The sequence below is a fragment of the Notamacropus eugenii genome, chromosome 3 (assembly GCF_028372415.1).
Source record: "Notamacropus eugenii isolate mMacEug1 chromosome 3, mMacEug1.pri_v2, whole genome shotgun sequence".
Classification (NCBI taxonomy): domain Eukaryota; kingdom Metazoa; phylum Chordata; class Mammalia; order Diprotodontia; family Macropodidae; genus Notamacropus; species Notamacropus eugenii.
This window is the reverse complement of record NC_092874.1, coordinates 319,918,768-319,935,715: the sequence shown is the minus strand read 5'-3', so window position 1 is coordinate 319,935,715 and position 16,948 is coordinate 319,918,768. Positions and strand designations below refer to the sequence as shown.

General features: G+C 41.2%; 1 protein-coding gene across 1 annotated transcript in view; it reads right to left on the bottom strand.

The window, feature by feature from the left end:
- Nucleotides 1-16,332, bottom strand: part of GRAP (GRB2 related adaptor protein) — a 59,162-nt gene extending 42,830 nt beyond the window's left edge. Inside the window, exons 1-2 of the mRNA XM_072596858.1 lie at nucleotides 15,973-16,332; nucleotides 1,621-1,718 (exon numbers count right to left, since the gene is read on the bottom strand). Coding sequence (XP_072452959.1) covers nucleotides 1,621-1,718; nucleotides 15,973-16,050 — 176 coding nt within the window. The 5' untranslated portion in view covers nucleotides 16,051-16,332. The remainder of the gene's footprint in view (nucleotides 1-1,620; nucleotides 1,719-15,972) is intronic.
- Between the last annotated feature and the right edge of the window lie 616 nt (nucleotides 16,333-16,948).

Genomic DNA, 16,948 nt, shown 5'->3' with positions numbered 1-16,948 from the left:
ACTTGACTATTTATGGCCTTGGATATGAGCCCTTTGCATTTTGTGTTGCATTAAAAGAAGGCTTACAAATGAAGACCTGAAGACAGAGAAGATACCTACCTGAATTGGTAGAGGAAACTTATTCATATTACCACATCAGTGAAATCACAAAGTTCAGTCCCTATCCTGAAATGAAGCCTGTCCTATATTGGATATATTGTTAGCCTAAGTGCTTGCAGGGGAACTTTCCTCTAGAGAACTAGATATAAGCCAAATTCCAAAATTCCCAGGGGATAATGTGGGTAATCAAAGGAGCCAAAGGTAAGTAAAAAGCCCCCAATATTGAATCTAGTCCATGTAAATCCTGATCTTGAGTCCCAAGCAATGGGGTATGTGACTTTGGGCAAGTTATTTTGCTTCTCTGTGCTTCCACATCTTCTTCTGTGAAATTAAGATAATAATAACTGCCCTACATAGGATTACAGTGAGGATTAGGTGAGGTAATATGTGTGAAAGTATTTTATATGCTGTTAAGTATTACATAAATGCAACTTGTGACTATTATTCATTGAATTAAGACTCTCTATATAAAACCAGCAGATTCAACACCGTGTGACCTCCCTTAGTTGGATATGGTCTAGTTGTCAGACCCTTGGAGGAGTTCCGTCTCAGTCTGAGACAAGAGACACAGGGGAAAATTATCTCAAGCCTGTGGACAGATAAGACATTGGCTCCTGAGACAGTGATCAGAAGAAGCCGAGAGAAGGAAGGCGATGATAAAAGAGTCTGGAGATTTGTGTTGAAAGTACCCATCAGGCACAGGAAGCTGGAGGTGGTAGCTTAAAATAAGCAGACAAAATGATAGAAAGTGAATCTCCCTCTTGCAGTGAGCAGATAACAGCTTCTCTCTGGTATTCACAGCAAGGGTAGAAGGGATACTTGGGAAGTTTTTTGAGTTTTTTTCCTGCGTAAATAGCCCATTCCTTCATTTTCCCCATAAGGCAGGGGCCATGACTAAGGAAGGAAGTGCAGTCTAGTTGAAGGGGTACCAAACATCAGGAGATATCTAGGTGTGAATCCCTTCTCTAACACAACTTCTGTGACTAAACCTCTCTGTGCCTCAGTTTGATCATCTGTAAATGATGATAATACCTATAATACCTACCTCAAAGAGTTATTGTGGTTGGCCAGCAGTCAAATAACTAGGAAATCTGGGAGGCAGAATCTGAACCTGCATCTTCTGACTCCAAGCCTCAGTAGACATTTGTTAATTGAAGAACTAGAAAGATAGCTGAAAGGGACTTTAGAGATCACCTAGGCCAGCAAGAAGAAAGTCAAACCCCAGAAAAGAAAAATCACTTGCCTAAGTTCCCCCAGGAGTTAGAGGCAGAGCCCAGGATTAGAACCTAGATTTCCCAGCCCTTGGTCCATTGTTCTGTAATTTGAGGTTGCTCAGAACAAATCAAGCATTGGATAAGAAGACACATTGTCCTCTACTTGGTTTCTGGTGTGAGTCTTCTTTGCCCAGGTCACTAGATTGTGAGTCCTATAAAAACTCTGGAACATATTACTGCTGGCCCCCATAGAAGCCTTGAGCTGGGGTGAGATAAGGGGCAGAGAAGCAGCCAGGGATGAACTTACGGATGGGGCTTGACTTGGATGTAATTCTTTGGGATGAAGCCTTCAGCACCATGCAACTCCGCCTTGTACCAATTCTGGTCATCTTCCATGTTCAGAATCTGTGTGTAAGAGACCAGATCCAATTTAATCCCAAGGGGAGTACATCCTGTGAGCCCAGTCCTGTATCAGGTACTTTGGGGGAGACAGATGGAGATATAGCCTCTTTATACTTGGGAAGGTTAATACCAGGGAAACGATGATGCAGGACACTAAGACACTGAAGGATTCTGTCTAGCTATAAGTACTGGAGGAGTTCAGGGAGGATAATCCCTAGAGTAGGCTGTGTTGGGCTGGTCAAGGTGAACTTAATGGTGGAAGTGAGGCCTGAACTCTTGAGCTGAGCCTTGCATAATAGTAACAGTAACAACAACAAGCATTCATAGGGTACTTCAATGTTTGCAACATGTTTTTATGAATAGTATCTTATTTTATTCTCACAGCGAGTCTGGGAGGTAGGTACTATCATTATTTCCATTTTACAAATGAGAAAACTGAAGCAGACTGAAATTAATGACTTGCCCAAGGTGATACGTCTGAGGCTGCATTTGAACACAGGTGTTCCTGATTCCAGGTCCATGATTCCATCCACTGTACCACCTAACTGCCTCAGAATGGGTATGATTTGGACACATTAAAAGAAGAGAGGAAGGCATTCGAGGAGAGATTTAATTAGCAATTGCAGGTTCTATGTTGCTCATAGGAAACTTGTGCTCCTAGATGCTGTCCTGCCAGTTATAGTTTTTCAGTTCTAGGTTTTCAAGGAGTTCATAATCAAGGTAAGGAAGTAGAATGATCAATCAAACAATAAGCATTTTTTAAGCCCCGACTATACGTCAAATACTGTGCTAATCTCTGGAGATACTGATATATGGAACAATCACTGTCTTCAAGAAGTTTGCACTTTGCCTCTCTAGAATTTGTTTAGAGTGATTATTTAAAGGTATCTGGAGGGGTTTGGGGGGGAGCTCAAGCGAATCCCTGCCTTTGGTTCCAAGAAATTTGAATTCTGTAAGGGGAAACATGTGGATAGGTAGAGAGATGGGAAGTTTAAACCAGGCCACTTATGTCACTGCTACCTTCATTAAACCACCATGGAATTTACACAGTTGAGCACAGAACCCCTGTGAGTTTCCCTTTGAGTCTCTTTCTTAGACTCAATGAGCTGACTTTTAAAGGTTTTCCTATCACTCCTTTTTTGATTCACTTAATTGTCTGATTTCAAACTTCATCAAGGGATCAGGAAGTTTACACGTTGACCCTCATCACTTATACCTACATCTACTGAGGCTGGAGGGAGAGGTTCCACCCCCCTTACATAGTTATACTCCAATATTTCAGTCAATCTGGGAACTCATTGATGTGGGAATTCCCTCCAGTGATGTAAATCCCAATCAACCAATCATTAAGCAGTTATTAAGCCCCAACTACATGCCAGACACCTGGGGATAGAAGTACAAAGAATGAAAAAATCCCTACTCAACAAATTTATATTCTAAACCCATCTCCGCTTCCTCATCCTGTGTGACTCTGTCATATCCTTCCATAAGGACACCACTGGAGGTCAACCCATTGTCCTAACAGTTTCCTTCAGTTCCCTTCACATCCCAGAGACTGTCTAACAGTTGTCTCTCTCATTCTCATCTGCTTTCTGGTTTTGGGGGTTTTTTGGGTCATATATGTCTTTGACAACTTCCTTTACACCATTTCCTCTGCATAATTCCTTGTTTATACAGTGTGACAATCCACTCAGGCCCACTCCATACCTCTCCATTGTTCTTTGAGTGATTCTCAATAATTCCAGACCTTCAATTCTCATAGAATTTTTCTTAAAATAATCTACGCACATATCAAAGGCTTCATTGATGAAGCTGGATGAACAAACTGCAAGTGAAAAAACAAAACCAAGAAACCTTCCAAAGGGTACAACATTGTTTCAGGGACAGGACGAGAGGGGAGAGCAGAATGGGAAATTGTGCTTGTTCCAAAGGGTGTTAAGATAAAAAGAAAGGAGCAATTGTGATAGGGGAGAGAAGAGTGAGCAGTGAGTCTGATAAGGCAAAAATTGCAGTGAAAAGGAACAGGCAGAACAAACCCTGGAACCCTTAGGAAAAAGAGAAGGGATAACTGAACAGCAGGGTAGAGGGTATGGTCAACAGGAGCCTATATGATCAATTTTGCAGTCAGAATATCTGGGTTCCTCTGTCCTTCCTGCCCTTGGCCAAATGATTTCTTTTCTTTGAAAGGAAGGAAACAAACATTTATTATTAAGTACTTACTATATGCTGGGCATTGTGATGAACACTGGAGATACAAATAGAGGCGAAAATAGAGTCCTTCACATCCAGAGAAAGAACTATGGAATTGGATCTCAGAATGAAGCAGACCATTTTCTTTTGTATTATATTTTGTTTTGTTTTATGGTTTCTCTCATTCATTTTAATTCTTCTGTGCAACATAACTAAGGTGAAAATGCATTTAATAGGAAAGTATGTGTAGAACCTATATAAGACTGTACACTGTCTCAGGGAGGGAATGGGGAGGGAGAAAAAAAAATCTAAGATATATGGAAGTGATCATAGAACACTGAAAACAAATAAAATAATTTTTTAAAAGTTCATTTGCAAAAAAAAAAAAATAGAGTCCTTGCCCTCAAAGAGCATATTTTCTGATAGGGGAACACAACACACAAAAGGGAGTTAAAAGAGGAAGGGAGGAAAGTAAGTCACTTTGAGGCACAGTTTTGAAGTCTAGGAAGTCAGGAACAGGGAGGGCCATGAGGAGAATGAAGGCAGGCTGACCTTCCACAAAAAGTCCTTCCTCTAGAAGGAATTCATCAATGGGAGAAGGGCAGTGGACCTCGTGGAAGAATATTCCAGGGTGAGCAGGCCACAAGGATGCTAGGTTGTTCCAAGGCAAGGAGGCCCTAGGTGCTAAGAGAAATAGAGTAAGCCTCTGGGCTTCAATGTCCTCATTTATAAAATAAAGGGGTTAATTTGTCAAGCATTCTTAGTCTGAACTATGTGAACTTTTAAAAAAATACTTTGATAATTGTATTTCAACACAAATAGTTTTCTTTGTAATCTTTTGTATTATAGCATTTTAAAACATTCTGAGGAGTATGTAGATTTCACCATGTTGCCAATGGTACCTATGACACAGAAAAAGTTAGAAAATGATTTCTAGGGTCCCTTGTGGCCCTAAATCTATGATTTTAAAGTACTATCATTTAGTGGTTTCCATTTTTGGTCTGTCATGGACTTGGATGACTCAAGACTTGTCTCCTCTCCACCACAGTTTTCTCATTTTGCAAAATGAGATCAGACTAGATCATTTCTAAGGTTCATTCCAGTTGTGGCCATAGAGGATTCTACATTATAAGCATCCTGCCTAAATACTCCTCTCACTCACTACCTCCAATAACTCCCTTCCATCCTCCTCCCCATCATATCCCAGAGTATCTCCCCACCAGTTGTTAGGAGCTAAGACAGTAGCCATTCCCACTGTTGCACAGGAGGTTAAAAATTTTGAACAAACTTTCCTAAAGCCACCTTGCTCTCCATGGTGGATGACCCTGGACAAGTCACCAAACCTTCTTACAAGTCAGTTTGCTTACCTATGAACTCTAAAATGAGGAGGGTGGATTAGAAGGTCTTTCTAATTCTAAATCTCTGTTCCAGTTAGATTAGGTTTGATAGTAGAGTTACTACAGTACTTTTTAACTGCAGTCTAACTCCTCACCTTTACATAACTTGGGAGATAATTAGGGCAAGCATTATTACAACGAAGAAACTGAGTCTTGGAGAAGTTAAGTGATTTGCCTGGAGTCACATGTGACTAATAAACGTCTTCAGGCTCCAAGTCCAGTACTAATAATAATAACTCATACATACATATATGTGTATATATATATATACACACATATATGGTTTATATATATATGTGTATATGATTTACAAAGTTTTTAATATACATTAAATCATTTTACCCAAACAACAACCCTGAGAAATAGAGGCATTATCTCCATTTTACAGATGAAGAAGTGATGTTCAGAGAATAAAGTGACTGACTCAACTTCACATGATTAGTAAATGTTAGAGCAGGATTTGAATCCAGATCATCCTGACTCCAAAGTCTTGGGCTCTTTCTTTTTACCCCAACACTTTTCCTCTTAGGAATAAGGATCACTCCAAAAGAGCTGTGACTTCTTTGGTTGGAAACTCCTCAACACATCTATCGTTACATCCCCATGTGTAATTTAGAAATTAAGGCTCAGTGACCTGAGGCTCCTAGACGTTAAATCATTCGTCCAGGGTCACAACGCTTGTGTCAAGAGAAGTATTTGAATGCAGATGCTACTGATTCCTTACCTATAGGTAAGCCCTTTATAGGTTAAAACAGGCTTTTTGCGGGCTGACCTGGGGCCCCAACCATGATGGAAAATATTGTTTTTATGGGGAAATTTACAATTCCAAATTTTGAACACAAATTGATAGAGAATAACTAAATTGCCTTGTATTTGTAAAATACATTCTTCCAGGGTGACAGTGATGGAATCCTAATAAAGTTGTCCCCAGCCCCCCTAATTCTAACTTCCTTATGGGCTCCACTGAACAGCAGGTATACCCTGATTTGACCACACAATCTGGCTTTAACCACACCACAGGTCCCCCCCGCCCAGACTCAATACAGCCACTGCCCCTGTCAAAGCAGTGCCCCCAAACTTAATATAGCCACTGCCCCAGCTTCCTACTTCCCCCAGATCCAATTCACATATTTGAATAGGTGTGTCCTTGTACTCAACCACAACATCCAGTTAGCCCAAGATAGGAACAAGATACCTAACTATCCATCTTGACCAGACAAGACCACAATAGCTAGCCAGTGAGAAAACAGTACAACCAGGGTGTTTGACCACCAAACCATGGAAGGAACTCCTTCCCTGTTACCTAATCCCTTAGTAAATCCTTCCTGTCTTTTTAATATTCATAATTTCTATGGTGTAATCAGCATTATTACACTATAAATTTGCCTGTGTTGCCTTACCAAGTTGCTGGTTCCTCTTGGAACCTAGCCCGCTTCCGAAGGGGCATCCTCAGCAAATGCCTATACTTGGATTAGGGTAATCTGACTCTATGAATTCATTTGAGACTACTCCCCACAACAAACCATGAAACTACAATAGGAAAATCCCTCTCTTTACTTTATGCCACCTCCCACAGGATGGTTCCTTTAGAAGCAATCAACTGCTTAGTTTCTAAGTTTGGACATAGCAACCATTATAGGCCCAGATCTGTGCTAGGTAACCCAATGGCCTGGTCATTTATTTTGGCTGGATTAGTCCAAGGTGTCCTTTTTAGATGATGAAGTACTGTATTAGTAGAAAGAGCATTTGCTTGGGAAACAGGAAACCACAGTTCCAATCCTGACCCTGCCACAGACTTGTATGACTCAAGACATGTCTCTTTGCCCCTCTCTACCACAGTTTCCTTATTTTGCAAAATGAAGAGATTGGACTAGATTATTTCTAAAACCCGTTCTAATTCTGTTCTTAGATGATTCAATGTTACAATTCTCCTGCCTCATGAAAATTCTAGGAGTTAGTATCCCTAGAGCAAGCCAGGCATCAAATGATCATTGTAATTTCTAGCCATTAGGACTAGAGCCCAGGCCTCTGCAAGCATCTTTTCCCTTTTGAAAACCTAATTTCCCAATGCAAAGAATAAACGTCCCCTCCCTGCATTGGATTCATGTCCCATTGCCCTCTGTATATGTATATGCCCTCTTTTCATGTGTACCTGTTGTCTCCTCCAATAAAATGTTAGCTCCTAGAGGTCAAGGAAAGCTTTAATTTTGTCTCTGTGCACACTTGAAACAGCACCTAGCACAAAGTAATCGATTGATAAATGCTTATTGACTGAATGATCAACTGGGTAGTTCCTAGGGAAAATCAATGGTCCATCCAGCTACCGGTTGTTTTTGACTCAAGTGGAAATTAGATTTACATGAGGCAGAGGTGCGAAAAGTCAGCCCTACACTCTGTCCCTTCCAGAGTCATTGAAATCCAGGGTCAACACAACTGGCAGTGGCTCTGAATGAAGTGGATGACCTTGGCATCTTCAATGTCTAACCAAATTCTAAGTGCCACCTCTTCCCCACCCCAACCCCTGCTTTCTCGCCACTCCCTCCACTCTGCCTTCATGGCCCATAGAAAGAAACACTTCCACCTATTCCACCCAGGAAGTCTTCACATACTTGGGGTAGTCACCACCCCCCCATCTTATGGACAGGAGCCACACATGAGAGCTGGGCAGCAGGATACCAAAGATGGATGAGTAGCCCTGAAAAGGACCCTGCAACCCTCACCTCAGAGGTATTAGTCCTCCCTGAACACCCCAGACACACCAATTGATCATACCTTCATGTGCTAATAACCATGAAACACTTGAAGATAACTCTTGGGTCACCAGAGGTGTACTAGTAAATGTTTAACAGTTGGACTAAGGGAACAGAATAAGAATATAGTCACACACTTTTAAGTTTAATTATTGTTAACTACTAATTATTAATACTTCCTTACATCTAGACTATCAACAAAAATCACCAATTCCATCAGCTGATCAGTGGATGCCCACGGAGTCATTAACTCAGGATACAAATTAAATCCTAACTGTCTGTAAGCTGGACCATAAAACCAGTCACAGTGTTGGCCAAAGGCCAGGGCCTACTGAAAATGTACATTGATACATGTCATGGAACCAGAGCAGGAAGGAGAATTACCAGTGCTTCTTTGTGAGCAACTCAAAACCCAGAAATGGGGCGAGAACACTATTTTCCTTCCTCTTGTCGTCACTGAGGACTATAATTTCCCGAATAGCCTTGATGAATTGCTCATCTCACAAGTTCGTGGTAAGATTTGTTTTATTGTATGTAGGTTTCTTTTCTTTTTCTTTTTTCTTTCTTTCTTTTTTGCTTTATCTCCAGTGGTTTGTTTTTTTGTTTTTTTCAGCAGCATCAGTGGCTGACACAAGGTTGGGGATAGGCACTTGACCTGTGTTTTCCCTGGTATAGGGAATTCCCTGGTGAAGAAACTTCCTCTACGAATGCAAATTAGCACCTTCTTTGCAACTTAGAGTCTTTAAGAATTTCAAGCAATGATGTCAGAGTCAAATAGGAACAGATTCCTGTGGGCAGCAGACTAACTTAGAAAACCACAAATTAACTTCATCTATATTATATTGTATTTTTGTTTATTTTGTTAAATATTTACCAATTAATTTAATTTAATTAATTTAATCAGGGCCAGCTTTCTATCTACCAGGCCAGTTTGCCTCTCATAAATACCTGTCAGATTCAGTTGTATCTCCTTTGTGGAGAAAGTGTGATTGTAGCTGTGGTGTGATAAGCAAAGAACTAAGATTCTCACCACAGTAGGTTGAGGTCAGACCTCCCAGTCCTTTAGTGGTGGGAGACCTTATCTATTGTTGACAATTATGCCATCCACTCCATCTTTCAAACCCGCCCCCCCCTCCCCCAGCTTGGAGCTCCTTCTGTGAAGATAGCCTCTGTAATGCAGTCTCTATCTACCCCTATTATCATTCATTTCCCTGGCCCTCTCCTCCCAGTCATTTTTGCTTTCCCTATGCAAGTCACTTGGCAAAGCTCTCAAGCCATTCTCTTTGAAAGCAAAAGAAACTTCTCTGCAATTCCAGTTAAAGAAACTCGTCACAGAATCCAACCGGGTCCAGGTGAGGAGACAAATATTATTGAATTTTCTCTGAAAAAATCTCTATACAGCCACCAGGATGTCATCCATTTTCAGACCTCAGAAAAGTCAGCTTAGATATAACATCTCCTCATTGGACTACAGTTTCTTCCCGCCTGACCCTCTGAGGTATCTGGATTCTCTTTCTGCTTCTAATTCGCTTCTTCCCTGGTCCAGGCTGAGTTTCTCTCCCTGTTATTTTATCTCTCTACTGGCTCTAGCATCTCAGACTCCTTCCTTGGCTATTTGAACAGCAAGTCTTTTCAAGTCTCTCCCTGCCACCTAATTAACCTTGTGCTCTAATCAACCTCTCATTGCAGCACGGGTATCTATGTTTTCTTTGAACACATTGTTTGTTTAGACCCAATTCAAAAGAGTGGCATCAGGTGATAAAGAACTGACCTTGGGGGTCAAGCAGACCTGGGCTTAAGTCTCAGGAATTCTCTAGATCAATGAAACCACAGATCAGGGAAGGAAAGAAAGAAGGAAATAAACATTTATTAATCACCTGTTATATGCCAAGCCTGGTGCTAAACACATTGCACATATTATTTCACTTGATCCTCAGAACAATCCTGGGAGGTAGGTGCTATTATTATCCCCATATTACTAATGAGGAAACTGAGGCAGATGGAAGTTAGGTGATTTGATCAGTCACACAATGAGTGTCAGAAGCCAAATTTGAACTCCGGTCATCCTTAAATCTAAACCCTATTCACTCCTGCACCTTAGGAAAATCATTTTGGCAGCTAAATGGAAGGTGAATTGGACTGAGAAGAGACCTGAAGCCAGGAAACTCACCAGCAGGTTATTGCAATAATCCAAGCATGAGGGGATGAGAGCCTGAACCAAAGAAGTGGAATATCAGGTGGAATATCAGAGAATGCTTGGATTTGAGAGATGTTACAAAAGTGAAATCAACAGGCTTTGGCAACAGGTTGGATTGGGGGTGGGTGGGAGGGGCAGGGTTTGAAAGATGGTGAGGAGTCTTGTCTAAAGTACCTCCACTGCATATCTTAAATCTCTCCCCTTCTCTCTTTTCTCATGGCCACCACCCTACTTCAGGCCCTCCTTATTTCTCTCCCAGACTATTGCAATAGCTTCCTAATTAGACTCCCAGATTCCAGCCTCTCCCTTCTCCAATTCAGCCTCCAGATAGGTACCAAGTTGATGTTCCTGAAACACAAGTCTAACCATGTCGCTACCCTACTCAAAAAGTTCAAGTGACTCTCTGTTGCTGGTAGGATCAAGCATAAAGGCTTCTGCTTGGCTTTTAAAATCCTTCACATAGTTGTGAATTGGTTCAACCATTCCAGAAAGCAATTTGGAATCATACTAAGAAAGTGAGTAAAAAATCCATACCCTTTATCCCAGAGTTTTCTCTGCTAAGGTATTTGCCCCCAAGGAGGTCAATGTCAAAAAAAAAAAGATGTCATCTCCACCAAAATAATTATTAGCAGCACTTTTTGTAGTAGCAAAGAACTAGGAACAAAACAGATGCCTATCAATTGGGGAATGACTAACCACATTATGGCTTATGAATATATTGCGATACTACTGTTATTATTAAGAAATGATGATTATGAGAAGCTGGGGAAGCTTGAATTGATTGCAAAGTGAACTAAGCAGAGCCAGGGAAGCTATGTACACAAAGTCTACAGCAATGGAAACAGAAGAAATAATGACAATAAAACAATTGAAATAAAATGCTGTCAAATTCTGATGACCAAGCTCGTCCCCAAAGACAAGCACCATATTAGAAAATACCTCCCTCCCATCTTTGAAGAGGTGGGAGATTGCGGGTGTAGAACTCTGAAATCTCAGACTCTGTTGGTGGGTTAGTTAGTTTTGCTGAACTGGTTTTCTCCATCTTTTTGCTGTTTCCTTCTCCAGATCACTTTATAGATGAGGAACTGAGGCTAATAGAGTTAAATGACTTGCCCTGGATCATACAGCTAGTAAGTCAGTGTCTGAGGTCAGATTTGACCTCAGAAAGATCATGAGTATTCCTAACTCCAGGTATGGCATTCTACTCACTTTGCCACCTAAATGCCCCTTTCTACCTCTTTTTAAAAATTTTTCACCTGCAATGCTTTTTTTCCCCTTTTCCTATTTTCTATTTACATTTTAGTATTTAAAAATAAATTTTCAAAAATTCTTTGTTATAGAAGATGGTTCTAGATGAGTGAAGGAGAGAATTGAAAATTCCAAAAAGTTTTTTTTAAATGAATGTTAAAATTTGTCTCTACAGGTAATTGGAAAAATACTATTAAAAATTAAATTTAAATTTAAAAAAGATGTTTCCCTGGAGGGTGTAGAAGGGAGAATATATTGAAAAATAAATGATGTTAAAAAAGAAAGATAGCAATCATTTCTTAAAGCCTTCCAACATATTTTTACAGATATCTTTCCTATTTCTCCCCTTCATTTTCTCTGTAATCTGCTTTTTCCATCTCTTGTCATTGTGTCTTTGCCCATGACTTACAAACTATAATCCATTTGCAACTTGCCTCGGTCTCTCAAAATCCCTAGCTTCATTTAAGAGTTGGCTTAAGTAATCCCTGCTACAAGGCTTTTTCTAATATCTCCCAATTGATAGTCATTGCTTATAACTTGCAAATGTAAACTGCCCCTGGTCGGTTGATTTTGAGGACCAAAACAACATCACTAGATCCGGGAATAAACTATATGCATTTAGCCTGTTTACCTTTTCGTAACCAAACTTTCAAGTTGATAGGGTCAAGGTATAGTATGTGACTGTGGCTGCTCAGACCAATATAACCCAGCAAGGTTCTACCACAGGTTGGGCACAGATAGTCTGTATGGACATTTGGAGAAGATATGTCTCTAAATCTGCTCAACTCACATTTCTTTTAAAACCTACAACCCCCAAAAGCACATCATCCCCTTCCTCCCAGCAGAATAGAAGCCCCTGCTTTCAGGAACTGTTTCTCTTTTATCTTTGTACTTTCAGTGCCTAGTACAGTGCCCAGCACATGATGGTTTTCCGTTGAATCTATATAATACTTTAAAGTTTGTATTATCTCATTTGAGCTTCATAAAAAGTTTGTTTGGAATTGTTATTCCCCTTTTACAGATAGGAAAGGAAGCTCGGGTTCAGAGAAATTAGGTGATTTGTTGAGGGTCACACAGCTAGCAACCATCAGGGGCAAGATTCATAGTCAGCACTATACGACTCCCAGTTCAGCCTTCTATCCACACTCTCTCTTTAGCCCTAGTTAGAAGCCAGGACTGGGTCACAGCTGAGGGATAAATCTGAGGTACTGAAGTCCCTGCTCATGAGCCACATACAGCCAGCAGGTCACTGAGAGGAAGGGATTCATGTCTTTGAGGCCACGCCAGGGCCTTGTTTGTTCACAGATGGATTTTCCATTGTTCTGCTGACAGAGTTAGGCAAACAGGAACTGAAAGGAACCAGAGGGTGGAGAGAAGTAGTCATTGTAAAGTACACCAGAGCATTAATTAGTCTTTGAGACCTTTGTTAAAAATAATAGGAGAGCATGAGTGTTTATATTGGGGTATAGCAGGGCAGACCTCGTAGGTGTGTTGGATCATGTGCTACATGTTGGGGAGGGAGAAGGCAGGGATGTCTGTGTACGTGTGATACATATATATATATCTATATGTGTTTGTATCTGTATGTGTCAATATATGTATGTATGTACACCAGTCTGTGTGTGTATCTGCACTGATCAATTGAAGGAACTGGGAATGTTTACGCTGGAGAAGAAAAGATGACAGCGCTCATGATTACTGCTGTTTATTCCTCAGCCATGTCGGAATCTTCATGACCTCATGGACCATACTGTCCATAGGATTTTCTTGACAAAGTTACTGGAGTGGCTTGTTATTTCCTTCTCTAGTGAATTAAGGCAAAAAGAGGTTAAGTGACTTTCCCAGGATCACACAGCTAGTAAGTGTCTGAGGCCAGGTTTGAACTCAGGTCTGACTCCAGGCTCAATACTCCATCCACCGAGCTATGTAGCTGCCTCTGAGTTTATCACAGGCGCCTTCAGATATTTGAAGTGTTGTGATGCAGGGACTAGACCTGCTCTATCCAGATAATAGATCCAGTAGCAATGACTAAAAATTGAAAAAAAAAATTGAAGCTCGATGTGAGGAAATGATTTCTAAAAATTAGTCATCCCAAAACAGAACAAGCTGCCTCAGGTAATAGTGTGGTCTCCATCATGAGAGTTTGTCAGACAGAGGTTCAATACCCCGTTGTCAGGTTGTCATGAGCACTCATTTGCTGTATGAGTTGGACTAAAGGGCTGCTAAGACGCCTTCCAACTCTAAAATTCTTGTGCTGTATACTTACAAGAATGTGAGTCTCTATTTGTCTGAGTGTGTGCGTTCATGCACACAGGTGTGGCCCAAAAGTGCCACCCACAGAGCTGTTGTTTCATTGTATAGGCAAGACTGGAGGGGAATTTCCACCTAACCAGAAATGAGAAAACTCTAAATTAACTTTTGCTCCAATTTCCCAAGTTGGGGGAAGCCACATGGTATTAATATCCCCAGTTTCCTTTTTTTTTCTGTTTCCCTGCTGGTTTATGTTCACGACTGACCCCATTTAGGAAAGGCTGGCTTCTATTTTCCCCATAGAGGTTTTCTAAGCATTGAACACAGGTCTAATGGGGGAAACCATTTTAAAATCATAGAATCTTGGAGTTGAAAGGTACTTCAGAAGTCATCACATCTAACCTCTACCTGAGCAGTTCAACTCTCTCCCCAGCCTTGGGTATCTGATGGGAGGCAAGAGCAGAACCCGATCGAAGATAAAACCAGAGCTGGAGGCAAAGGAGGGAAGTATAGTGGAAAGAGTGTGGGATTTGGAGAGCCAGGAACTGGTTTCAGATCCCAATTCTGCTACTTACTACCACTGTGACCTTGGGCAAATCACTTGACTTTTCAATTTCCTCATCTGTATAAAGAAGGAATTGGACTAAATGACTTCTGAGATCCTTCCTAGTTCAATTTATGATCCTATATGAGCCAAGCAAAGTAGAATTTTGAAAGTAAAGCCTTTCTTTCTTGGCTAAAATGTCCTTGTCACACTTTATCAAACTTTGCTCTCAGGAAAGATTCTTGACCCTAGCCACAGACGATTTACTCAGTAATAAGTCACTAGGCTCTCTCTCCTGGAGAAAATTAACTTTCTCTCACTAAGGAATGAAAATCTCTGCTCTATATTAAAATTAAGGCCAAAAATGCAATTTCTTTTGATCAAAGGCTGCTCGCAAGGCTTGCAAGAGACAGGCAAAAGAAAGAACTAACATGAGTTTCTGAGCATTGACTCTGATCTCAGGCATATGCAATAGTAATAGCTAGCATGTATATAAACTTTAAGAATTGCAAGGCAAATGGGGTCAAAAATGGCAGAGAAGGCAGCAGTGGTGACAGCAGCATGGACAGAGATATAGGCAACAGTTTACTTTGGGCAGTTCAGCCAAGGTTGGCCCAGATGCTCCTGCGTCTGGGGGCCGAACCTAATCTTTGAGTCCATCTGTCTCTGAAATGTAACTCCTATCCTCTACTGAATCCCAAAACCTAAGCTTAGTACTTAGGTCCTAGTTCTTAACAGGGGCAGCTAGTTGTGCAATGAATAGAGCACTGGGCTTGGAGTCAGGAAGACCCATCTTCCTGAGTTCAAATCTGGATGAAGACTTTTATTAGCTGTGTGACCTTAGCCAAGTCACTTAACCCTGTTTGCCTCAATCTGTAAAATAAACTGGACAAGGAAATGGCAAATCACTCCAGTTTCTTTGCCAAGAAAAGTCCAAAGGGAGTCACAAAGAGTTGGACATGACTGAAATGATTGAACAACAGCTCTTAGCACCTGTCTTACCAACAGTACCCTAATGAATGAGACATTTAGTAAGTCCTTATATTATCTGCAAAGCACAGTATTTAGCACTAAAAATACAAATAGAAAAGTTATAGTCCCTGATCTTAAGGAGCTGAAAAACAGGGAAGACATGTACCTCCTTCCAGTTTAAGGCCTGGAGAATATTTCAAATCTCTGCCACTTACTTCTCAGAGGACTTTGGGCAAATCACTTTGCTTCCCTAGACCTCAGTTTCCTCATCTGTAAAATGAAGAGATTGGACTGAATGTCCTCTACAGTCTCTCCTGACATTACACCTTAGTCCAGTGGTAGCTTCTTTCTCCAGTCAGAGTTACAGATTCATGGAATTTCAGAAGCGGAAAGTACCTTAGGTGCCATCTTGTTCAATCCTACCGTGTTATAGATGAAGCCACACAGACCTGAGGAGTGGAAGCAACTTAAAGAAGGTCTCATGGCCATTTAGCAATAGAGTCAGTACCAGAACCCATGCATCCTGACTAAATTTAGGGCTCCTTCTACTGCACTGTATGGCAATGCAACGTTCAAAATCCAAATGTTCCCAAGTCCTAAAAGTCTCAATCATGTCCTGACAGCTCTAGCCCAGTTCCTGAGCATTTCCCCTGTGGGAATCCAAGAACTCCAAAACCACCACCATCACAGTCCCAAAGTGCTACCTTACCTTTAGGGTATCACCTTTGTTAAAGGCCAGCTCATCATTTTCAGTGGCCTGGAAGCTGTACAAGGCCACAGACTCCATCCCAGGAGGCCAGGTAGACTCACCACCTTACTTGTTCACTGGTGGATACTGCTCTTAGGTCCTCTCCACAGTCCTTCTGGGCTCAGACCAGCAGGAATATTCAAGGGAGCTTCCAGGGTCTGGGTCCCTTCAACATCCCCACTTTCTGGACCCTTTATGCCCTCTCTTGTCAGTCCCAAAGGTTCAGTCCAAAGTGACAACAACACTGGTTTCCTGCTTCCTCACGAAGAGGAGTTGTGTGTGTATGTGTGTGTGTGTATTCTTTTGAAGAGGAGGTGGAAACTGCCCCTCACAGACAGAGAAACAGGAAGCCACTGTTGTGTCACTACATGGGGGAAAGGAAAGTATCACCTGGCTGTGAAGCAACCATGCCTGCTAAAAGCTATGGTCTCAGAGCCCTCTGGATAGAAATAAGAGTAGTAGCAGGAATTATAATAATAATTCCTTTCAGATATATAAGACCTTATTTTTTAACCTCATTTAGTCCCACAATAGCCCTATGAAATAAAGAGGGCATGTATTCTTATTTTACAGATGGGGAAACTAAAGTCCAGAGAGGCTCAATGACAGTGCAAGGTCTACTAAGCAGTTGAGCCAACATTAGGACTTATCTGCTGAATCCCAGTTCATCCATCATACCACACTGCCTATGAGAGGAGAGGAGACTGACCTCCACTATAAGAGGTGATTTTCCCAGGGAGTTACATTTTTGAATTTCTGGGATTACAAGGACAAACTGGTCCAGGAAAGGTCTTGGAAGAGTGTATGTGTGCATGTGTGTATGTGTGTGTGTGTGTGTGTGTATACACACACACATACATGGAAATTTTCCCTCTGTCTTTGACCTCTTGGTCATATATAACTACTTGTGGTATTATTAGGTCAGAGAATATATGCA